General features: G+C 36.5%; 2 protein-coding genes and 3 non-coding genes across 7 annotated transcripts in view; 3 read left to right on the plus strand and 2 right to left on the minus strand.

Moving 5' to 3' along the window:
• LOC105445967 (septin-2-like) overlaps positions 1-10,621 on the plus strand; it is a 50,597-nt gene extending 39,976 nt beyond the window's left edge. For 2 of the 3 annotated variants that reach the window (XM_030992455.1, XM_030992457.1), the window contains 9 exons: positions 532-655; positions 1,220-1,354; positions 2,734-2,851; positions 4,074-4,175; positions 4,840-4,936; positions 5,361-5,412; positions 6,266-6,370; positions 7,264-7,275; positions 8,710-10,621. In XM_030992455.1, the coding sequence (XP_030848315.1) occupies positions 532-655; positions 1,220-1,354; positions 2,734-2,851; positions 4,074-4,175; positions 4,840-4,936; positions 5,361-5,412; positions 6,266-6,370; positions 7,264-7,275; positions 8,710-8,905 (941 nt within the window). In that variant the 3' untranslated portion in view covers positions 8,906-10,621. The remainder of the gene's footprint in view (positions 1-531; positions 656-1,219; positions 1,355-2,733; positions 2,852-4,073; positions 4,176-4,839; positions 4,937-5,360; positions 5,413-6,265; positions 6,371-7,263; positions 7,276-8,709) is intronic. The other variant, XM_030992456.1, reaches the window with a different exon arrangement.
• Positions 1,835-1,917, plus strand: TRNAL-CAG. Its single transcript has one exon. It is a non-coding gene; the product is annotated as a tRNA-Leu (tRNA).
• TRNAL-CAG lies at positions 2,251-2,333 on the plus strand. The gene has a single exon. It is a non-coding gene; the product is annotated as a tRNA-Leu (tRNA).
• TRNAL-CAG lies at positions 4,554-4,636 on the minus strand. Its single transcript has one exon. It is a non-coding gene; the product is annotated as a tRNA-Leu (tRNA).
• Positions 10,622-11,253: 632 nt separating the features above from the next.
• Positions 11,254-20,911, minus strand: LOC583391 (GAS2-like protein 2). Its single transcript, XM_030992458.1, has 4 exons — positions 20,807-20,911; positions 16,522-16,612; positions 16,053-16,119; positions 11,254-15,827 (listed from the first exon to the last, which is right to left on the minus strand). Exons 1-4 carry the CDS (start codon positions 20,879-20,881, stop codon positions 13,844-13,846), a joined length of 2,217 nt encoding a protein of 738 aa, XP_030848318.1. The 5' UTR covers positions 20,882-20,911; the 3' UTR covers positions 11,254-13,843.
• Between the last annotated feature and the right edge of the window lie 219 nt (positions 20,912-21,130).

Consider the following 21,130-nt stretch of genomic DNA (forward strand, 5'->3'; position numbering starts at 1 on the left):
GACAAACTACATGAAGACAAAGTTGTATATATCAGAATAAAAAGAGATATACAACGGAGCACAATTACATTGAGTGAGATTAGGGAGTGGTGAGGGAATTGTCTTTGCATTGCTTTCGTCCGCCCCTCTTTTCTTTCGCTCTTTTTCTTCATCTCATTTTCCTTTGCCCCTCTGTTTCCTCTGTAAGGTTTACTTACCAATTGACTTATTTTGTAATTTTCCAACCAATAATCGCAGCTTTAAGAAATACAGCGACATAATCATTAGACCCAACAAATGAGAAAAGACATTCTCAATGACGATCTGTCTTGTATGAATAGATTCATAATAATAGTTGGAGTGGTTATCATATTTTGAAAAAAATATGAATGAATTCAATCTTTTTTAAACTGTCTTGGTTTTCATGAAAAAGAAAGAGCATATGTTATCACAGGTTCACAGTATGTTTGATATTTCACTTTAAACTGCGGTGTTTTTTTATATGTATGCTTGTCTGATTGATTGTTTGTTTGTTTGTTTGTATCATGACAGAGCGTATAGATAAGACAGCAGAGATACAGCGATCATCGATAGACATTGAAGAGCAAGGAGTGAGATTAAGATTAACAGTGGTTGATACGCCAGGGTTTGGAGACTCTGTCAACAGTGAAAACAGGTATGTTCATTCACCCCCCCCCCCCCCAATCCTTCCCCATCCTCCCCTTCCCCCATCCCCACAATATATCTATATGATGTTACAAAAGGAAATTTGATCGCCATTTCAAGCAAAACCGTTTATTGTTAACTAGGCGATTCTATATTTCGCGAATGAAACGCAATATTAAAAATGAAGGAACACAATTGAACTTTCAACCAATCAGAATCGCTTATATAGGTCTTCCATTTGAACTCGCCATTTAGTAAGGGGGAATGGGCCATAACTTTTCTTTTGAAAGCTGTGTAACCCTAACTCCCCTACCCCTCCCCTCCAGGTAACTATTACCAAAAATATTTCGGGATTTGGGTAGAGTGAGTGAAAGAAAATGCAAAAGCTAAGAAAATGCCAATCAAGAATTTATAGTAGGCCTAATTCAAATGCTGAATCTATAACATAGTGGTTTGGTATGTGGAAATCAAGAGTAAACTACATTTTATCTGTATTTGAAATAATCTTTCGCCCGTATGATGTTTATATTCAATATGACAATCACTTTTTCATACTTTCTTTTCTCCATCGTAGCTGGGGTCCAATCATCTCGCACATCGAGAGCAAGTTCGAACAGTATTACCGAGATGAGAGTGGATTAAATAGAAAGAATCTCATCGATGATCGAGTTCACTGCTGTCTCTATTTCATCTCACCTTATGGACATGGGTAATCATCATCTTTATCAATTTTCATCATAAACCGATTTGAGCTGTATGCACGATTACCATTTAAATGATAATATATTAATGAATAAAGATTGATTGATTGATTGGTTTTATTTAGTGAACATAAAGACATATAAATGAAAACATAACTGATAACATGACAACATATCTTTTGGAATGGTTTTGAATAATGTATTTATTTATTTCAAACAAAAACAAAAAATCCTTTACTATAATATAACAGGAAAAAGAGACACACAAAGAGTAAAAATGATAAACATTATCATGTACGATTATTGACCAAGGCATTGTGGTCTAATACTTGACAATCAAGGATGGGTATATTAAACTATGATTAAATGTCATTATCAACTGTTTATTTGAAATTAACCCTTGTAAGAATGTCATGACCGTAGCTTTTATGATGAAATGTCACGTCATGTATTTTATTTGTGAATGATATTGAAAAAGGAAATAGTGAGTCAGGATGGCCGAGTGGTCTAAGGCGCTACGTTCAGGTCGTAGTCTACTCTGTAGGCGTGGGTTCGAATCCCACTTCTGACATATCTTTTAGACCAATTGCTTAATTATTTTCTTTTATGATTTCTCATTATTATTGTCATATTTTTATGTTATATATTTGCTTCCGCAACGACCACCTCATGTCAAGTATATCCAACTTTATTTCATTTTCCTGTTAATTGTTTTGGTTTCCTTTTTGTTATAATCCTGTGGTAATTTGCACAAAGTGTGCTATCACAATATGTCACTGCATTGAGAGTATGTTAAGATTTTAATAGGATGGAAAGCCATTGCCATAGGTTGTTCATATGACGAAAGTTTATTTGATGTGTCGCAATTGAATATTATAGTAAGCATGCCCTCTAGAAGCATCAAGTCAGGATGGCCGAGCGGTCTAAGGCGCTACGTTCAGGTCGTAGTCTACTCTGTAGGCGTGGGTTCGAATCCCACTTCTGACAAATACTTTTACAGAAATGAAGATTTATAAGGGAAATTATTTTGTCCCTGGAACCTTGTTCCGCAGAAATATTCTTTTTATTCTGATAAACTCCACCACATCTTGTTCAAGTTTTTTTTTATTGCATTTGTTTCTTTCATAGTATTGCCTTAAATACTTCTTGTAGCTACTTGCGCCCTTTATATAATTATCAATCAATGCTTAAGCGGTACCCGTCGATCCCCATGATCCACTTTTTCTTTTGTTAATTGAGAGCTGATTTGATGAGATTATCACATGTCAGTGACCATGCAGGGAGATCTAATCCCTCCTTGCAAAACTAGATTAGATGAGCTTAAGAGAGGAAATTTAAGACACGACATTTTTAGTATATTTTGACTCTGAATCCTTGTTCATTTTAGATTAAGACCAATAGACATCGAGTTCATGAAGCGGCTTCACGACAAAGTGAACATTGTACCGATCATTGCAAAGGCAGACTGTCTCACCAAGACTGAAGTCAAACGGATGAAAGACAGGGTAAGAATGAAAATAATAATAATAATAATAATAATAATAATAATAATAATAATAATAATAATAATAATAATAATAATAATAATAATAATAATAATAATAATAATAATAATAATGATAATATTAATAATAGGCATTTCTATACCGCCGATAATCTAGAAATTCTATTTCGAGACGCACTTATTATTACCCCTGCTTTAGCCTAACTGCCATTATAGCGCTCCAGTATTTCAAGGAATAATTGTTGAAGGAAGAGAAAAAAGGTGTTTGGAATTGTGCGTGAATTATTGGCAGCTCCCATGGTTTTCAAAAGTGAGAAATAATATCTTATATTCATCCACACTACTGATTTAAAATATTAAAAATCCTGATATTTGATATTCATTGTTATTCATCCTGATATTGTTTCCATACTTGAGAAGGTAACTGCGAACGCGACGAAATGATTTTGGTCCTTTGTGTCCTTCAAAAACATTTGAAAACATACCTCTGCAATCCTGCTTAATTTGTTGATTGACTAAGGGACAGCGCTTGGATCTTCTGGAAAAGGCTTTTTATAAATATTATCATTATCATCAATGAAATTCACTATTCAGAAATTGCGAATTAGAGAACATGACTGGTAGAAATGGGGTTGAGACATAAGAAGAAAGTGGTATCATTTTTTAATGCATTTATGTGAGTCTAGAAAGTTCTGTGTTTGACATAGTTCAAACCAATGCCGTGTAAAGAATGTTTGAAGTTAGGGAATGTTTCTTCCTCATTTTAGTCAAGACTACTTCAAGAATTTATCATGCATATCATTCTTATTAATACCATATTTCACCCTCTCCTCTCTCTCTCTCTCTCTGTCTCTATCTGTCTCTTTCTCTGTCTCTCTCTGTCTCTGTCTGTCTCTGTCTATCTCTGTCTCTGTCTCTCTCTCTGCCTCTCTCTCTCTCTCTACCTCTCTCTCTCTCTCTACCTCTCTCTCTCTCTCTGTCTGCCTCTCTCTCTCTCTCCCTCTCTCTCTCTCTCCCCCTCTCTTCCCATCTCTCTGCCTCTCTCTCTCTCTCTACCTCTCTCTCTCTCTACCTCTCTCTCTCTCTCTCTCTGTCTGCCTCTCTCTCTCTCTCTCTCTACCTCTCTCTCTCTGTCTGCCTCTCTCTCTCTCTCTCTCCCTCTCTCTTCCCATCTCTCTCTCTCTCTCTCTCTCTCTCTCTCTCTCTCCATCTATCCATACCAGGTATTACGTGAGATATCCGAGCATGAGATAGGTATCTATGCATTCCCTGATTGTGAGTCTGATGAAGACGAAGATTTCAAGAAACAAGACCAAGAACTCAAGGTATTACTCGATAGAAGCTATGACATGAGATATACCTGGGATAATATATAGAATGAGGACAAGTCGGTCACTCTTTTTATCGATTGCAATTACTTCTTGCAATCACTTAAAGTAGAGGCTTTAGGACATGTAAAGATCACAGATATTTCGTTTATCGATCAAAATGTCTACAAGGAAATAAACTGTTTTCATTCATTTCATCCATATCTTATAAATAGCAGCAAAAGCTGATTCTTATGGGTGCACCATTTTGTTTTTTTAGTGATAAATTTTAAATTTTCATTTTTTTGCACATGATTTAGATGCGGTTTTGTGTAGAAGAAGAAAAAAAGTGGTTTAATTGACATATGGGTTCAGATAAAAATTGAAAAAAGGATTTGTCAGAAGTGGGATTCGAACCCACGCCTACAGAGTAGACTACGACCTGAACGTAGCGCCTTAGACCGCTCGGCCATCCTGACTTGATGCATCTAGAGGGCGTGCTTACTATAGTATTCAATAGGTTAGACTGCACTTATTGCACACATCAAATAAAATTGCATCATAATGACTAAAATGTATGTAACTTAGTTTCAATACTAGGAATATCTTCCAATTACATGTTATTTTTATATTATGATGATAATACAATTAATATTGTACTGCTCTGTTTTATTTGTGACAGGCCAGCATTCCATTTGCAGTCATCGGTAGCAACACAGTAGTCGAAGTGAACGGGAGGAGAGTGAGGGGGAGATTATATCCATGGGGTATTACGGAAGGTATGGTATGATTACAAGATTACAGAATGATAGATATATGAATAGATATATAGATAGATAGATTGATTGATTGATTATCTAGTAAGATTGACACACATATGTATTAATACCTGTATATGAATGGGAAATAAAATAATGGATAAAAAATTAATGATGTAATACTAAACAAATACATATATTGCAAATGTAAACAATTATGCAGATATATGTGAAATATTTTCAAAATCAATTTAGAATTTGATCTACAACTTACAAAATAAATAGACTACGAAATGAAACAAAAAACATAGAAACTGATACACACAACAAACACGTAAAGAATCAATGCAATTCGTTTCAAGAAAATATAATTATTTCATTGAAACAATTTTGCTAAGAACACTGTAAATTGTCAAGCTAATATATTCTGTTCCTTCTAATGCAGTGGAGAACCCGAAGCATTGTGACTTCGTCAAGCTCAGGAATATGCTTATCAGGTATGTCCTGATCAATATCTTTTGTATCCATGTTGCAAAGAAAGGAGTTCCATGTCTATTGTCTACTGTAGTTGGAGTTACGACCGCAAGCCCGAACAAACACGAAATGACAAACAACAATCAAATTATAATTGTGTCAACCAGTAACCACTTCCCGCTTGTATTTTTTTAATTTGCTATTAAAGCCCCGTTGCACTACTTACTACGTGCGCCCTCTATAATAGCAAACAATGCCTAATCAGCGACCATTGGTCCCCCATGGTCACCTTTTTCTTACGTTAATTGAGAGCTGATTTGATGAGATAACCACCTGTCAGTGACTATGCAGGGAGGTCTAATCCCTCCTGACCAAACTAGTGCAGACAGGCTTTAAACTAAGATGAACGTTACACAGCCAACACCTCCTCCAGCCCCCCCCCCCCCCCTCTCCCATCTCCCTCCTTCTCCTCATCCAAATAAACTGTTGTTGTTGTCAGGTTGTGACTGGCTGGAAGCACGAGGGCAGGGGCATCGCTAACCTGAGAGGTAGTGGTAGAGGGTAACACAATCCCTCTCTCAGTCTGAAGGGGAGGGGCTAATTCAAAATAATTTGTTGGTTAAGTCGAATACTGATGATATTTATTAACCCTTATCAGCAACGTGTACGACATACGGGGTGCTTTGTTTTATTCTTGTCGATAAAGTTTTGGCGAGTTTTCCCCCCTCTTCCAAATACTTACGACTCTTGTTGTCGACAAAGTTTTGGCAAGGTTTTACCCCTCATTCGATGTTCTTACCTCTCCTCTGCATAAGGAAAGCATATATGGTAATAGATTATCGCCATAATAATATATATTGGCGTCTTTGAATACAGGACACACATGCAAGACTTAAAGGATGTAACACGTGATGTACATTATGAGAACTACCGTCTTGGAAGGATAAGAGGAGGTGGAACTCAACTCCATCGGGAAAGAAGGTAAGGGTATCAGGAGATGATAGAACAGTTTTAATTCTATATAATTTATTATTGTATTTACATTTTGAAAATTCTATTAAATGATAGTAAACTCATATGAAAATTACAATCTTAGCAGGATAATTAAAAAAAGGTTGGAATTATAAAAATCACCTGGGAAAGTAAATAGGATGTCAGGATAATGATAGAACATTTATTTTTAAAGGTCTACATTTAAATATTGAAATTACTTTCAAATGATAGTAAAATATTATGAAAACTATAATCTTAGTAGGATAAGAAAAGGCTTAGAATTACAAACTTACCCGGATAAGAAAAAGGTAGGAGGACAGGATATGATTGACATTATCAGGTTCCCTTTGAATCTAAAATTGAAAGGGACAAACAAAACTAAGGGCATTTTTCTCTTTTGCGTACGAAATTATATTTAGTATCTTAAAAGGTGGCATGCACGACCCGGATATGCCTCCAAAGTTCATAACGACCTGAAGAGTATAATTTGGGTCGATATCTAATTTCTTAGGTGATAGGGGAAAATAAGGTTCATTTCATCTTGAATGTAAGATCAACACAGCATGACAAAATGTTCTGACAAAGAAACACGTCCCCTTTGGAAATGGAAACGTTGACTGTTTTAAATAGTTAATACAAACTCACGACAGAAGTTAACATATATTTTATAATTTTGATCTTAATAAATTATCACAGTTGACGCTACCTGTAATAAGAGTAGCCCAGATCCTCTTCAAAATGACATTACAAATGACATTAAAAATACATGTTTACTCTGGCGTAAAAACTCGTATTGTTTTTATAGTTTTTATAATTCTCATACTTTCTATATATTCAACCATGATCTGATGTTTTATTTCATTTTCATTGTTTTAATACAGCAAGAATGAAAGGTATCAAACTGTTTACTTTATGTTTTATCGAAGGCCTATATAGTACTATAGACACAATTAACCGATCATAGAATCAAAGAATATTATTCATTTTGTGACTTACTTTATATCGTTTACTTATAAAACCTAACAAACTCTTTTGTCTTCCGTCGATTTGTATTTCTGTGTAATAATTATATATAATCGAGATTCTTGAAGGGACTAATTCGTTGATAGTGGTGGAGGGAATGTTAAAGAAGAGAAGTAATATGATATGGGAAGCTAGTAGATGGAGGGAGGGTGAGACACGAAAGAAGTTGGAAGAATAAGTAAAGATAACAAAACTAAATATTAAAATTAGCTAATTGATCATTTTCTCGTGTTATTAGTGCTTATCGTTTTATGATAACAATTTATAACGTATACATGTATCGTTTGCTGAGTTATTTATCTGTTTGTCGCCCTCATCGTCATCTTAACTTTCATTTCTGTAAGACTAGTTACTGTACTATCCCACATTAGAATGCCATAATGCTAACTCTGCAATATAACTAGAGTAAATATTCTTCTACCCCTAGTTTCATCCTATGAAGATTACCTAAAGATAATCATCAGTAAACAAATTTCCCATTACTTTTCATTTCTGCCTCTTTGTTGTTGTTGTTCTTCCTTTCTTTCTATACGTAGTAGCTCCCTCTCTACCCCCTTCTCTCTCTCTCTCTCTCTCTCTCTCTCTCTCTCTCTCTTTCTCTCTCTCTTTCTCTTTCTCTCTCTCTCCCTCTCTCTGTCTCTCTGTCTCTCTGTCTCACTCCTCCCTCACTCCCAATCCCTTCTCTATCTATTTCTCTGTATATCTGGCTACTTATTCAAACATTTCGTTGTGAGTCTGTTATCATTCTTCTATCTGTCTCAGTATACCCATTGGGTTAACATTTGTTCTTTCTTTTGTGTATCTCATGGTCTTGTTCCTTTTGGAAACATATACATATACTATATGTTTCCAAAAGGATCTTCTCGGTAGTTATTTTTTAAAGACGCACTATATTTATCAAAGCCGCGTTTTTACTTCAAAGTTTAGTAAAAATCTGCAATCATTATCATGATGAATTAAAAATCAAATTGATTTTGGCCTTTTCACGGATTGGACGGGAATTACATACCCTGACAATTCGGATTTTTAAAAAAATTTCCAACCACCTCACATTCAATTTACAAAAAACATTCTGTTTGTAAATGTTGTCTCTTGATAAGTGTATTCTTATGACAAAGGAACGTTTTCGCTCTAAAAAAAAAAGCCCGAATATTGCTCGATTCCTTAATGATGATTTTCAGGCAAAAGACGTTAGCTTCCCTCCCCCCCCCCCTTGCAAAATAATCCTGTACACCTCTAGATCTTTCTTTGCAGATATTTATTGGCTATTCCTAATTTTAAATATTCTCTGTTGCTATTATCAGCAAACTCAAACGTGACTCGGGAGTCTTCGACGAAGTCGCCGAAAAAGACCGAATGCTGGAGCAAAAGGAGGTCGAACTGAGACAGATGCAAGTTATGCTGGAGAAGATGCAACGCGAGATGGCGGTAACACAGCGAAATTCACGAGGCGATAATTTACAATACGACGACAGACGCTCGAGCACAGTGGAAGTATGATAGTGATAGTCAGTTCTTAAACGTATAATCATTCATGACTTGTGTAGTTTCAGGAATATATAGTTTATGAATATGTATATAAACGACTTTTGTAATGACTATACAATGTAGATAGATCATATTGCATCTAGCGTATATTCTCAGAATTTGATATATTGCTTTTGTAATTGTTTCAGAGATTCGCTGCTGACCTCTGTTTTTACCCTCTATGCAGACCCAACTTTGGAATATTATTTTACCCGTTTCCTATCTTTACAACTATTTCGTATCGAAATAATGGGTATTTACCCAGTTTTAGTTAGTCTGTTTAGTCTATAGGAAAGACATGTTTTTATACAAATTGATTAGTTATTCATCCTTTAAAAAACATATTTAAAATTTAAATTAAGATTGATTAATCCTGTGTTGTATTTCGAATTCATATTTCAGAACAAAAATCAGATAAGGCTGAATACAATTCTTAGGACGTAGAAGGATAGATGTATTTATTTATATATAATTATACTAGAACAGAGTATAAATGAGACTGGTGTTAACACCGAAGAAATATATAAAGATCAAAGAGTATAGTTAGAAGAGGAGGAACGTTGAGCGTGGAGAAAGAATGAAGTAAACGAATAAGATGGTAACAAATAAGATAATGGTTAGTCCTTTTTATTCAATTGTGGTAATTGTACACGAGGCCTGTTTCATAAAACTTGTTATTAATAACAAATGCTTAATTTGTATGACAATTTGTGTTCTCAGCCAATCAAAAGCTACGATTTCAGTAGCTTATAACAGTCATTGTAACTTGTTATTGATAACATGTTTGGTCAAACAGGGTCTTGGTCAGAGTGATAAGCGCACCACATTCGGTATAACAATGTTGGCTGAAATATAATTAATAACATCGGGAACGCATTTAGATTCAATGGGTGTCGGAAATGAGCGCTTTACAAGAAGACAACATAATAATCTTTACTGAGACTATACTAATCATAAGAGAATGCAGGAAATTTAGAAGGATGAAATAACTTATAGTACAGAGTCATATTTAATTAAAAATAAATTATTTTGTTGACATCGGGTGAAATGTGCGTGATAGAAATAATACTATTCACGGGAAACTGGATGCTTCAGTAACTCATATTATGTGTATAGCAGATGAGCAGTTCGAAATTATTTGAAAATTGCCTTTGGAATGGCCGTTGAAATCAAAGTATAATATATAGAAAGGTGTGAGGTAGCCTCCCAAAAGCCATGATCTTTAAATATATATTCGTATAATAAACTGCCAATATTTGAGATGCATAGAAAGAAGACATTGATACATCTTTCAATTTAAGTCATTATCTGTTCGCGCCATGATGTAAGATGTTCTTTCTGGGTTTTTTAAATTATATATACCGTACAATATCTTAACGGTTTTTTGTTCCATTTTTTTCTTTTTGTCAAACGCACACAGAATATATGATGTGATTTTATTCAAATATGTTCATATTTCATCTCATTAAAGCATGATATCTTTTTTCCTGATTATCTTGCTGTACGCAGCATTGTGTAATGACTCTGTGTTATTTCATTTTTAAATGTAAAATAGTATCTATGCTTCTGCTGAAATCAAATCGAAATGTAAAGTTAAAAGGAAACGAATGAGAAATTAAAATCATTCGTTTAAATGTTTTATATTAGTTTCAAGATATGTAATAAAAATAACAATATAAAATACATATCAAAAGTCGTGTCAGACTCTGTTCCTTTTTTATGGTGAAATTGGAAGTGGTAATTTCAGTTGTGAGTGGTAGTAAGATTGTTTGCATTTAGTTGAAACATGATCAAAATCACTTTAATATGCGTGTCAATAATCGGACCTAGCGCCTTATAAATACAATAATGTCCCGAAAGAGGTCATAGCACACTGTACGATCCGACTAGAGTATGGTTTTGTAAGACAATGCATCATCATTTTATGTGGAAATTCAAATATATGAAATATTTACGAATGAAGAGATAATCATTATGTAGTCATATGAATGGTAAAACTCGAGATAATGGCGCGTTGTGGGCATTTTTTGTGTTTAAGGTCCAAATCGGCACCAAATCGTAGCGCAATAATGTTCGACTTAAAGCCGATTTTACCTTTATCTCCGACCAGAAAGCTTATACCAACATTTCGATGTTTAGTATTCATATTACCATTCAAAATCCGGTAGAATTTGTTTGTCAAAATATCAAAATCTAGTGGTATTGAGAGGTCTTCTAAGATCGAACCCAAGCCGGATCGCTTGGTTTACCATGTTTGCGGTGGGCGTCTTATATCGTATACACTATACAATATACAAAATAAACAACAAAACAAATCAAGATTCATCTTTAGGCCAGCATATTTATTTCAGACGATGCTTCGTAACATACATGACAAAACAACAAACAGAAATATCGAGTAGAACAAAAGTTGAAGTTATACTTCTTTTTAACTAATAGTTAAGGACAGTACAGACAACAAATACATTATTTTTTGAGATAAATGACATTTAATACAATAGCAGGACATTTCTATGAATCTTGACAGGGGAAATAATCTTAAAGACCATTCAAATTAAAAGCAATTTAGTGAGAAAAACCAAACAAAGTGGAATATGAACATATTCGATCTATATTAAATTTGTTCAGAAACATACGGGTAACTAAACTTTAAAAAATCACTACTTTTTAAATATCTGGTTGCTATTATCTAGCAATTAGGGAATGGGGCATATAATGAATCGTTAATCCGCTAGATTTAAAAATAGGAAATTGATGCCAAACGCTTTTACATATTCATAGATATTTAAAGGCTATATAAAACTACAATGATGCGTAGTTACCTAATAATGTTTAAACATGATTAAGGGTCTTACAAACGTTCACTTATTTCTTTAAACAGGGATATATTTGAAGAATATATTAACTGACGTTAACTGCATAGTACAGTGAAAGATATACACAAAACTTTGGAGAAAAGAACAAACAAGCAAAAGTCATAACATAATGAAAAATAATCTACACAACTGCAAAATAACAAAATGGAAAGAAACAGCAAAAGTAAAGAAAAATCTACAAGAACAATATATACCATAATATATCTACATATAAAGTACAACAATATTTTAATAAACACAATCAACATACAAACAATCGTTCTGTCATTCTCTTTCAATTCGCCTTTGACAAGTTTTGCTTTACTCATAAACACATCTTCATAAATCTTTATTTCAATATTGTATATACATTTATACAAATCAATATAACAACTCATTTCTTACATCGCCAATTATACGTTCTATTGCCTCAAAACGGATAAAAACAAGAAAAATCTTCAGTTTCAAACCATAATTCAACATCTCCAGTATTTCCAAAGAAAATGCTTGTATCTCATTAAAAATTACAACACCACGATCGGATGACGTATCCTCACTACGTTTCAGCCAAAATATATAAATAATCAAAATGTACGGAAGTATACAGGGAAGTCAAAATGATTGTTACAAAACTCAGCTCCAAAAAGAAAGAAAATTTCAAAGCCAACTAAAAAGCAATTAGCAGGCACTTTCTTAATCCTTTTCATACTCATTTGCATAGTCTTTGAAACATGATATTTAGATATAGTATACGCTTTAACCTAAAGGATAGAATGGATAACAACACCGCGCGTGGAATGTCAAGCAGTAATTGTAGAATTATAGCTCCAGATAATGCGCAGTCGGAAAGAGCATGTTCGTGACATCTACCGGTTTGCACACGGTTGATGAAATATAGATCTATGCTTCTAATATAAGATAAGTTCTATATAAGTTAGGAGCAATAATGATCTAATGTGTTGGTTTAATGACAAGTATGCAGCGCAGCATCATTTAGGCCTTTTCGATTAAATAGACATATACCAAACTTTGGACTAGGCCTACTATAAATTCACTATTTCTCCACCACTATTTGCATACCAGGTACAATGCAATACACGTACAATTCACTGCGTTCTCAAAATTATGACTTTAAAATACCATAAAGCTATCATCATAATCAACATACTTCTTTCTTCATTTTGAAAATTAGGCCTCAATATGAACTTGTTATCATATTTTGTTTAAATAGATTTTTATGATGTAGCTAATTATTTGTTTTCATTTTTTCTAGTCGTTATAATGTTTCTACACAGTGATGAGGATAATATTGTAATGATGACCTTCTTTTTGTCCATTATCTACAATTTAGCCATGAATTCATTAATTCTAGAATTCATCTATTCTTAAAACCTTTCTTCAGGTAATACGTATCTACATAGTATATCGGGCATTTTCCTAACCAGCCTATAGCGGTAAAATTACAAGACAAGTACTTGGAAAATCCTTTTCCTCTCTATATTCTCAAACTTTTCTTATCAAACCTTTGACTTTCTATCTAGGATTCCTAGTCTTCTTTTATATCATCCGGGACATTATCATATCATTACGTCATGCCTCAAGATTTAGAATCAAGGCACAAACGAGGGAATAATGGCGGGACCTTTCTTTCTTTCTGATTAAACTCGCTCTGTTCATAGGAGACATTATGTCTCTACCTGTTTTACATACGTGTACAATACATAAACTCACTTCTTATGCTTGACTTTATAACATCTAGGAAAGCTCGTTTACATTTATTAATAACATGACAATACATATTCACACAACACGTATACGTTATTACACGTTGGATCAAAATAAATAATAGTCTTTTATCTATACAATAATCTTTATCTTAAAGCTACGCCAAGAGAAACTTCACAGATGCGCTTCTACAATTGCAACAATTTACGACTTCACATGGTCTTTAGCGCTTGGTGAAACAGATGAGTACTCTAGCGTGAGGACCTTAATCAGCAGCTCGTGAGAAATAATAGTAACAGATAGGAAGGATCAATGTCATTGGTCTATCTGATCAATTCTCAGTGGAATCGATAGAGGGAAGTACGGGATGATGATTGTTAAGATTTGGTGAGAACTTGAGGATATTAGCATTGTCTTCGTAGCCTGAGTCATGGTTGAGGTCTGGTGCTGTGCGGACTGAGGATGTCGGGGAGATGGAATCACCTTCACTGCTTCGACACGGTGACATGTCAAAGGGATCCATGTTCTGAAGCTGTCGGGTGCTGTTCTGAACAGTCTGCCAAGCCTCCAGGAGATCCGCAAGGATGGTCGGGAGTGAGTTGGATCTGGATCTGCTTTGGGCTTCCAGGAGGCGCTTGTGACCGGAAGGTAAGGGGATTCTTGTTGGGCGACTGTCACGACGGGTGTCTGATCTGACTGATGTCATGGAAGAATGGTCAGGTTTCAGGTGTGACGGAATGGCTGTGGGTGGTCTGAGTCGAGACCGAGTTGATGTTGGTGGTACACTTGCAGTTGCTCCATTGTCCCATGAGTCAGGTCGTAGATGGTTGGGTGTGAGTGGAATGTCTGATCGTCTTCGGCGGACAGGACTACCCCGTGCAGATGAGCTCCTCGATAGAGGATGTTGCGACCTGTTGCTGCTCGTCTTGGGGAGTCGAAGACTGTTGGTCTGCCAATCGCGGGACAGTGACCTAGATCTTGGTTGGACGTTTTCCGAACGTACTCTGTGTACTTGCAGAGACGGGCGTTCTACCGAAGGTTTCTTGCAACCACTGTTTGACCGATCGAGAGATTTTCTACGATCGGTGTTTGTACGATCGCTGTGTGTACGATCAGTGTGTGCTCGCTCAAACAAGCTCCTCCTGCGTTCGCTAGCAGCACCAAATTGATCAGAGTTACTGTTAGATCTGTCTACGGATATACTTCTATACCTCTTCTTGTTTGTGTTGGATTCAGAGAGTCTTTTACTGGGTATACCACTCAGGCTTCTTGAGCCAGACTTGACACTACTGCCATTAGATTCGCAGCTGCTGGTGCTGTCCACTCGATGTCTTCCATCATCATCACGCTTGATCATCATAACAGGTTCCTCTGAACTGTATAGACGCCTTTTGTCCATTTCCTTACTCGTCTTAGCTGACTGAGCGCGTGACTTCCGCGAGAGGCCACCAGGAGTTGAACTTCTTCGACTTAAACTCGGACTCGGGCTGTATTCTCTTACTGGTAGTTTAGAATCACCCGTAGTCTTAACAGTCTTTCCACGAGACTCCCGGGCACCACCGCTTTCCATTCGCCTTTCATCAGCTGCACCTACAGCAGCCCGCTTGACCAAGTCGCGTGGCCTGCTTGCTGATCTCATGCTACTGCTCAAAGGGTTGCCACGTCTCCTGGTGGGGCTGGTCGGTGCACTCTGGATACATGATTCACGCTCAAGCTTACAGTCTGCTCCCTGCACGGATTGTGCTCTAGCTTGCTGACGTTTGCGCCTCATGAACTCTTCTGTCGCTGTCTGAGATGTCTTGTTACTGTTCGATGTTGCTTGTTTCGTTGAGTTCCTTCTTCGGAGGGGGCTCCCGACGCTCATAGGCACTGTTTCGCTATAAGCAGTACTATCAGAATCAGGTGTCACCTTACGTGGGTTGGAACGACTATGGTTTCGTTTCAAAGTAGAGTCCTTTGTCGGGGTGACATGACCACCAAGGTCAGAATTACTGTAAGTGTCGCTAGAGTCTGGTGATGTCACAAACTTCGGTGAGGAATCAAAACTGTTTCCTCTGCGCAACGGACGTGGACTGTTTCGTGGACTGTTCCTGACACCGAGGTTCAGGCTATTTGGACGGTATGTATCTCCGTTGCTCTGTCGTCTGGGAGGTGACATAACTGCGCTTCGAGGTCGGACGTCAGGTTTTACACGACGGTTCGGAGAGGTGGTTGGTGAGTTGGATCGGGTGGTTCCACTCTCTGTAGGAGAGGTAGTACCATCTGAACTCTGGCCGTTGAGGGCGTGGTAGACATCAGATGGCTTCACAGAACTCCTGAAATGGCAAATAAAAACAGGTCTTAGTATGCATTCAAACGTTTAATTCAATTCAAAATTACGCAATTGACTACGCAACGATTTACATGATTTAATAGGCAAATATAAACTGAACACATGACTAATAAGATATATCTATGATCTGGAAAATAGATTCTCCTTGCTGCATTTACCGATTTTGTGTACTAAAAACATAACCTCAGAATTAACTCAATCAACTCACTTTCTCTTGGGGCTTCTTGGTCCGAAGTCTGCACCGGCGGTACTCCGTCGTTGATTCTTTTTGTGCGCTGGAGGTGTAAAAATAAAAGGAATTTTGTGAAAAATCCAGACGAAAACAAAAACATATTTATTGGACTTGTCTGAACATTATACTACAACACCTGACTGCCCACTTCAGAATGACTATCACGAGGCATGGAAGAGTTCAATATACATAAATAGTAGCAACAAATCTTTCTTCCTTTCATAACTGTGTACAACTTTCTTTTTTTAAAGGGGGGATTCAATGGTCAGTTTCGTTATTTCAGTTCTTTCTCAAATAAACTTTTTCTGACAACATGTAAGGTGTCGTAAATTGAGCTAGGTCTAATATATTTTTTTTTGTTAGAAACTGTAATTGTTTATCATCAATGCTAGAGCATCAATCTAGCTTTGAACCCTTGCGCTTAATGTCTCATTAGGCTACTAACCTATACATCTGCATGGATCATGTTTGTCCAGGTAGTGAGTCAGGGTGTCCCAGCCTCCTCCGACCCGAACCATGACGTGCTTGCGAAGGATCTACAGCAAGAGGAAGAAGAAGGGCGAGAAAACATGGTTAGTCAAGTCATTGTTTAGAAACGTACAGTCCAAGGGGGACTGAACGTCTTTTTAACATAATGGAGGTCAATACACGACTAGTTATTTCATTCCTAGGGACTGTGAACATGATTACAAGTCTCTTCAGCACAAGGTAGAAATGACGAAAACAAAAAATAAGTCAATTTAGTCTCCAGAGACTAGCAGTTCAAGCGGGACTGTAGGAAGGGTAATATTAAAACGATATCATGTCAAATCTTACAGAATGAGTCCCCAATAGTTTCAACGGAACTGAACTTCTCAAGGGATAAAGATCTACGGCAGAGGAAAGAAACTTGAAAAGGAGAAAGTTTGTCAAATCTTTATTCATGGTATTGCAGCCATAAGGAGACTAACTCTTTAAAAGAAGCAATAATACATAGGCACAAGAACATAGGTCGTCATGTAATTATTTAGAGACCTACAGCAAGTAAAAGAAGGCAAGGATCTAAAACCCAAGGAAAACTGATCGATAATTGGACACATTTTTAGTCATATCATTCTTTAAAAGAGAGGCCCAACTCCTGTGAGAAGAAGCTCTATGCAGCAGAGGAAATCTGGTCATATCTTTCTTTACAGACCTGCAGTCAAAGAGGGACAGAACTCCTAAGGAGTAACAGTATGTATAATTCAGATGAAATCTGGTCGATAAAAGGGCTAGTCATACCAGCCTTTAGAGGCTTACCGCCACAGAGGGACTAACTGCTGGAGTTAAGAGGTGGTAATGGACAAGGTCGATTGGAAGACATCATCCTAATCAGATGACCCTATGTCTCGGACGTAATGAGTAACGGATAGCTTGATTGAGTTCATTAAGTTAAGTGCGTCACTTTGCTCAGTTGAGATAAGAAATTAGTAAGAACCCAAGAGAGGATGGGTACTTCTAAGGGCATGACTCTACCCCCCTCCTCCCCGCCACATTGATGTTACACTTTACAAAGAGCAACATGACTGTCATGTACCTCTTAGAGCCTCTCTACGGCATACATGACTGTGAGCCTGTAGACCGAGAGTTCGAGTCGAGATTGAAGAAACAAAATGGTAAAAACCCTGGAGACGATGAGTAGACTGAACGTCATGACTCTTACCTAACCCAACCATGTTATATTTTAAGGGACTAATTAGCATATCGCCAATCTCTAAGGGGCACTTTGTGCACAGAGGTGAGCTCGTTGGCCTAGACTCGGAGTTGAGATTAATATTAACCCTAGAAAGGATAGGTTCCACAATACATGACTTGACTCCCCACACCTTGCCCCCTCTCTCGAAATTCATATATCTAAGGTAACATTGATTTTTCTGCAAAAGAACGAAAACAAAACTTCCTACATGCAAAAAAACATTCACTAACTATTAAAACTGTTAAAAGATTTACAACCCCCCCCCCCCAAAAAAAAATAAAATAAATAAATAAAAAAAATAAAAATAAAAAAAAAATAAAAAATAAATAAATAAAAAATAAAATAATAATAATAATAATAATTTTTAAAAAATAGTTGAATGATAAAAGGGAAGAAATATAAGGAGAAATCAAGAAATTTTTCCAACACCACAGAACGTGATTAAAGTGTATTTGATATCTGGAAATGAAATGGTTTGTTTTCATTTTGCTCATATGAAATATCCTGCACGGTGAACATTTCCGACTTTTTACTTGGAATACCTTTATAGTAGCATCCTCAAATCTCAATGCAAGCCTTTTTAAAGCTAGAACACGATAGATTGTCACTCAACCCCTAGGCCTTAGGCCTCTCAATGTATTAATACACAGGGGTGATATTGGTGACCGAGAGTCGGTGATATTGGATTCGGGGGTACAACCGGGATTTACAAAGGACCGGGGATCACTTTTAACCTTGTGGTATCACTAGCTCATAATTGCACGATGGGCGAGGTAGGTTCAAACTTGGACGCGGGATCTCCAGGAAATTGCCACAAGCTTCGACCTCCACTAGACCTTTTCCATGTCTTTCTCAAAACAAAAGGGATCATATCATGAATGACTACATCGAGGCGAAAATGAGTCAGTAATGCCGAAACTGTGACCCAAGGGCGTCCCCGGGTCTCTGATGTTACCCTTCATCGCTTTAAATCCCAACTAATTGACCGGGATGAGAAGCCGATGAAGATGACCTTCGCGTGCTGACTTTCACTTAGATGAGTAAATGTTTCATGGGCAGTATACTCTACCTACGTCAAAATCATGCCTAAATATGAACATTATAGTCTTCTTTTAGTTTTCTCATGGATGTGTCAGACTTCTCAAAAATAAAATGGGAAATTCAGAACGACGAGAGGAAACAATTAAAACACATGGATGATCGATATGGCGGAGTAACATCGGGAAGGTTGCGTACCAAGTTGACAGGGCCAGAAGAGAGAAAAGGGTTCTTGAGAAAAGAATAATGAATAAGACCACATCGAATATATACACTGAAATTGCAATTGGTATCCTCTAAACCCCCCCCCCCCCCCCACCCTCACTTCCGAAAAAAGGAGAAAGCTTTTGGTGTTAAAGAACAGTGTTAGCATCGGTCAAGGGTGCATATAGCAGGCACGCCATCTTTGTCCAACTTTAGCCAACACCTCACAGACATGACTATAAAATAATGTAGCAAAGGAAATTAAATTAGAGACAATAATGAAATCAATTTACGAGCTCAATCTGCTTGATTCCCCAGTGTAAAACCACCAAAGAGATCCCTTTCAAATGACGCTAATTGGTATTTAACCATCTTAAGGCACTCATCACTATTATTAATCCTAGATATTAAAAACCAGAACGAAACAATATTACAGAAAAACAAAAACACAGCCTGTCCGTCATTAAATAGTCATCAGTACCGTCTGTTTGTTTACAGTCCAGACGCTATTTCCTAGTGTAACACTAAAGTCTTAAATTGCACGAATAATTTGCGGTGCCTTGGTGTCCCGTGATGTTTGATATAATCAGATTTGATAGGGTATGGATTAAGAGATCAATTGAAATAATTGAATTACGAACTCGGTATGAGTGAGCAAGCACGAGTTATCAACACTTCTGAGTCAAAATATTGCACATTGGTTGAGGCTGGGAGTCAATAACAGATTGAATCATGGTCTAACCTGGTCAAATCTCCAGATTGACGCACGCATTTTTGAGGAGGACAGTGTTTTAAATAAACTGCTAATCACGATTTGTTTTATATCATGAACAACTTTTTTTAAATAATAAAAGATGACATGCAGATCTATTAGTGCTACTGCTATCTACTATTTAAAACATGTTAGATCTGGAAGAGAGACCAATATGTTAAGAAATACTTGCAAATGGCAGCAAAATATAATATGATTATTTTACGAAATCATGGGAGGATAAAATCTATCCGGTTCGATGGTCATCAAACCATTGTGTGTTACTTGACTTACATTCATGTACAACAACCACAACCATGTTTTCTAAGACCGATTGAACATAATTATATACGAAACACTCCAATTTATATACATAATTTGAAGAGAAAAAAATCATGTTCAACGATACAGGGTTAAACAAAAATAATATTCAAATTTATGAAGGAACGCAACATTGATCAAGTAGATAGCGTTTCATACGCAGAATGTTAATGGACGGAAGAACCTAGAGTGGTATGCTAGACAGTCCCATATATTCAACTATATCGGTGGGTGAATAACAAATGTGACGGGAAATATTTATTGTACAGGGTATGGAAGGATCATAAAAGCACTGCTTCGAGCAAGAATAGCTAAACAGGATGCAGACGAAACAAATACATGAAATGAAGATCGCGAGGAGATGGAGAGAGGATAAAATTATGCTGAGAGGGGAAAAAAGCTGGTAAAAAAAAAGCAGCTGAGAAAAGGAGGAGATACGAAGATGTATAAAATGATAACGAAAGACTGAAAAGAGACACCGATATCACGGGGAAGGGGCACCGATCATGGATACTTGATAGATGAAAGGTAAAGCAACATGGCCATTGATTATGAGAGGTGAGGGATTAAGTCATTATCACCCCCTTTCCCCCTCTTCCATTTTCTGTCTTTTTTTCTAATATTTTATATTTTTGTTCATTTTTCGCCACTCGATCATCCTGTGGCTACGCCATTGAATACAACAATAAATTGGATACTCACTCTAACAAAGATGAGTGTATTGGAGTCTCCTATCCTGTATTTTCCTTCTGCAATTCTGATCATAGGAAACTGCATTGGACAGGAACACCTATTCACCTCAGCTCGAACCTGGAGTAAAAGGAATACAATTAAAAATACATAATTAGACTAAAGAAGATTATTTTATTTCAATAACTATGATACAATTCATCCAGCATGGAACGAATTTGGGGTTTCCAGCTGGAGAGAGACGTTAACATTTAGAGGTAGCAATTGTTGATAGAAAAGAACTGTTCAAAACAGGCTATAAACTTGGAATTTAGCAATTGACACGAATAGAATCCA

Source organism: Strongylocentrotus purpuratus, unplaced genomic scaffold, assembly GCF_000002235.5.
Source record: "Strongylocentrotus purpuratus isolate Spur 01 unplaced genomic scaffold, Spur_5.0 spur5_scaffold_2, whole genome shotgun sequence".
Lineage (NCBI taxonomy): Eukaryota > Metazoa > Echinodermata > Echinoidea > Camarodonta > Strongylocentrotidae > Strongylocentrotus > Strongylocentrotus purpuratus.

Coding starts and splice junctions, on each gene's coding strand:
- LOC583391 (XM_030992458.1), bottom strand. CDS start 20,881: ATGCAGTTTCCTATGATCAGAATTGCAGAAGGAAAATACAGGATAGGA. Junction 16,613..20,806: donor ATACACTCATCTTTGTTAGA/GTGAGTATCCAA, acceptor CTCTTGCTGTAG/ATCCTTCGCAAGCACGTCAT. Junction 15,828..16,052: donor CCAAGAAGCCCCAAGAGAAA/GTGAGTTGATTG, acceptor TTGCCATTTCAG/GAGTTCTGTGAAGCCATCTG.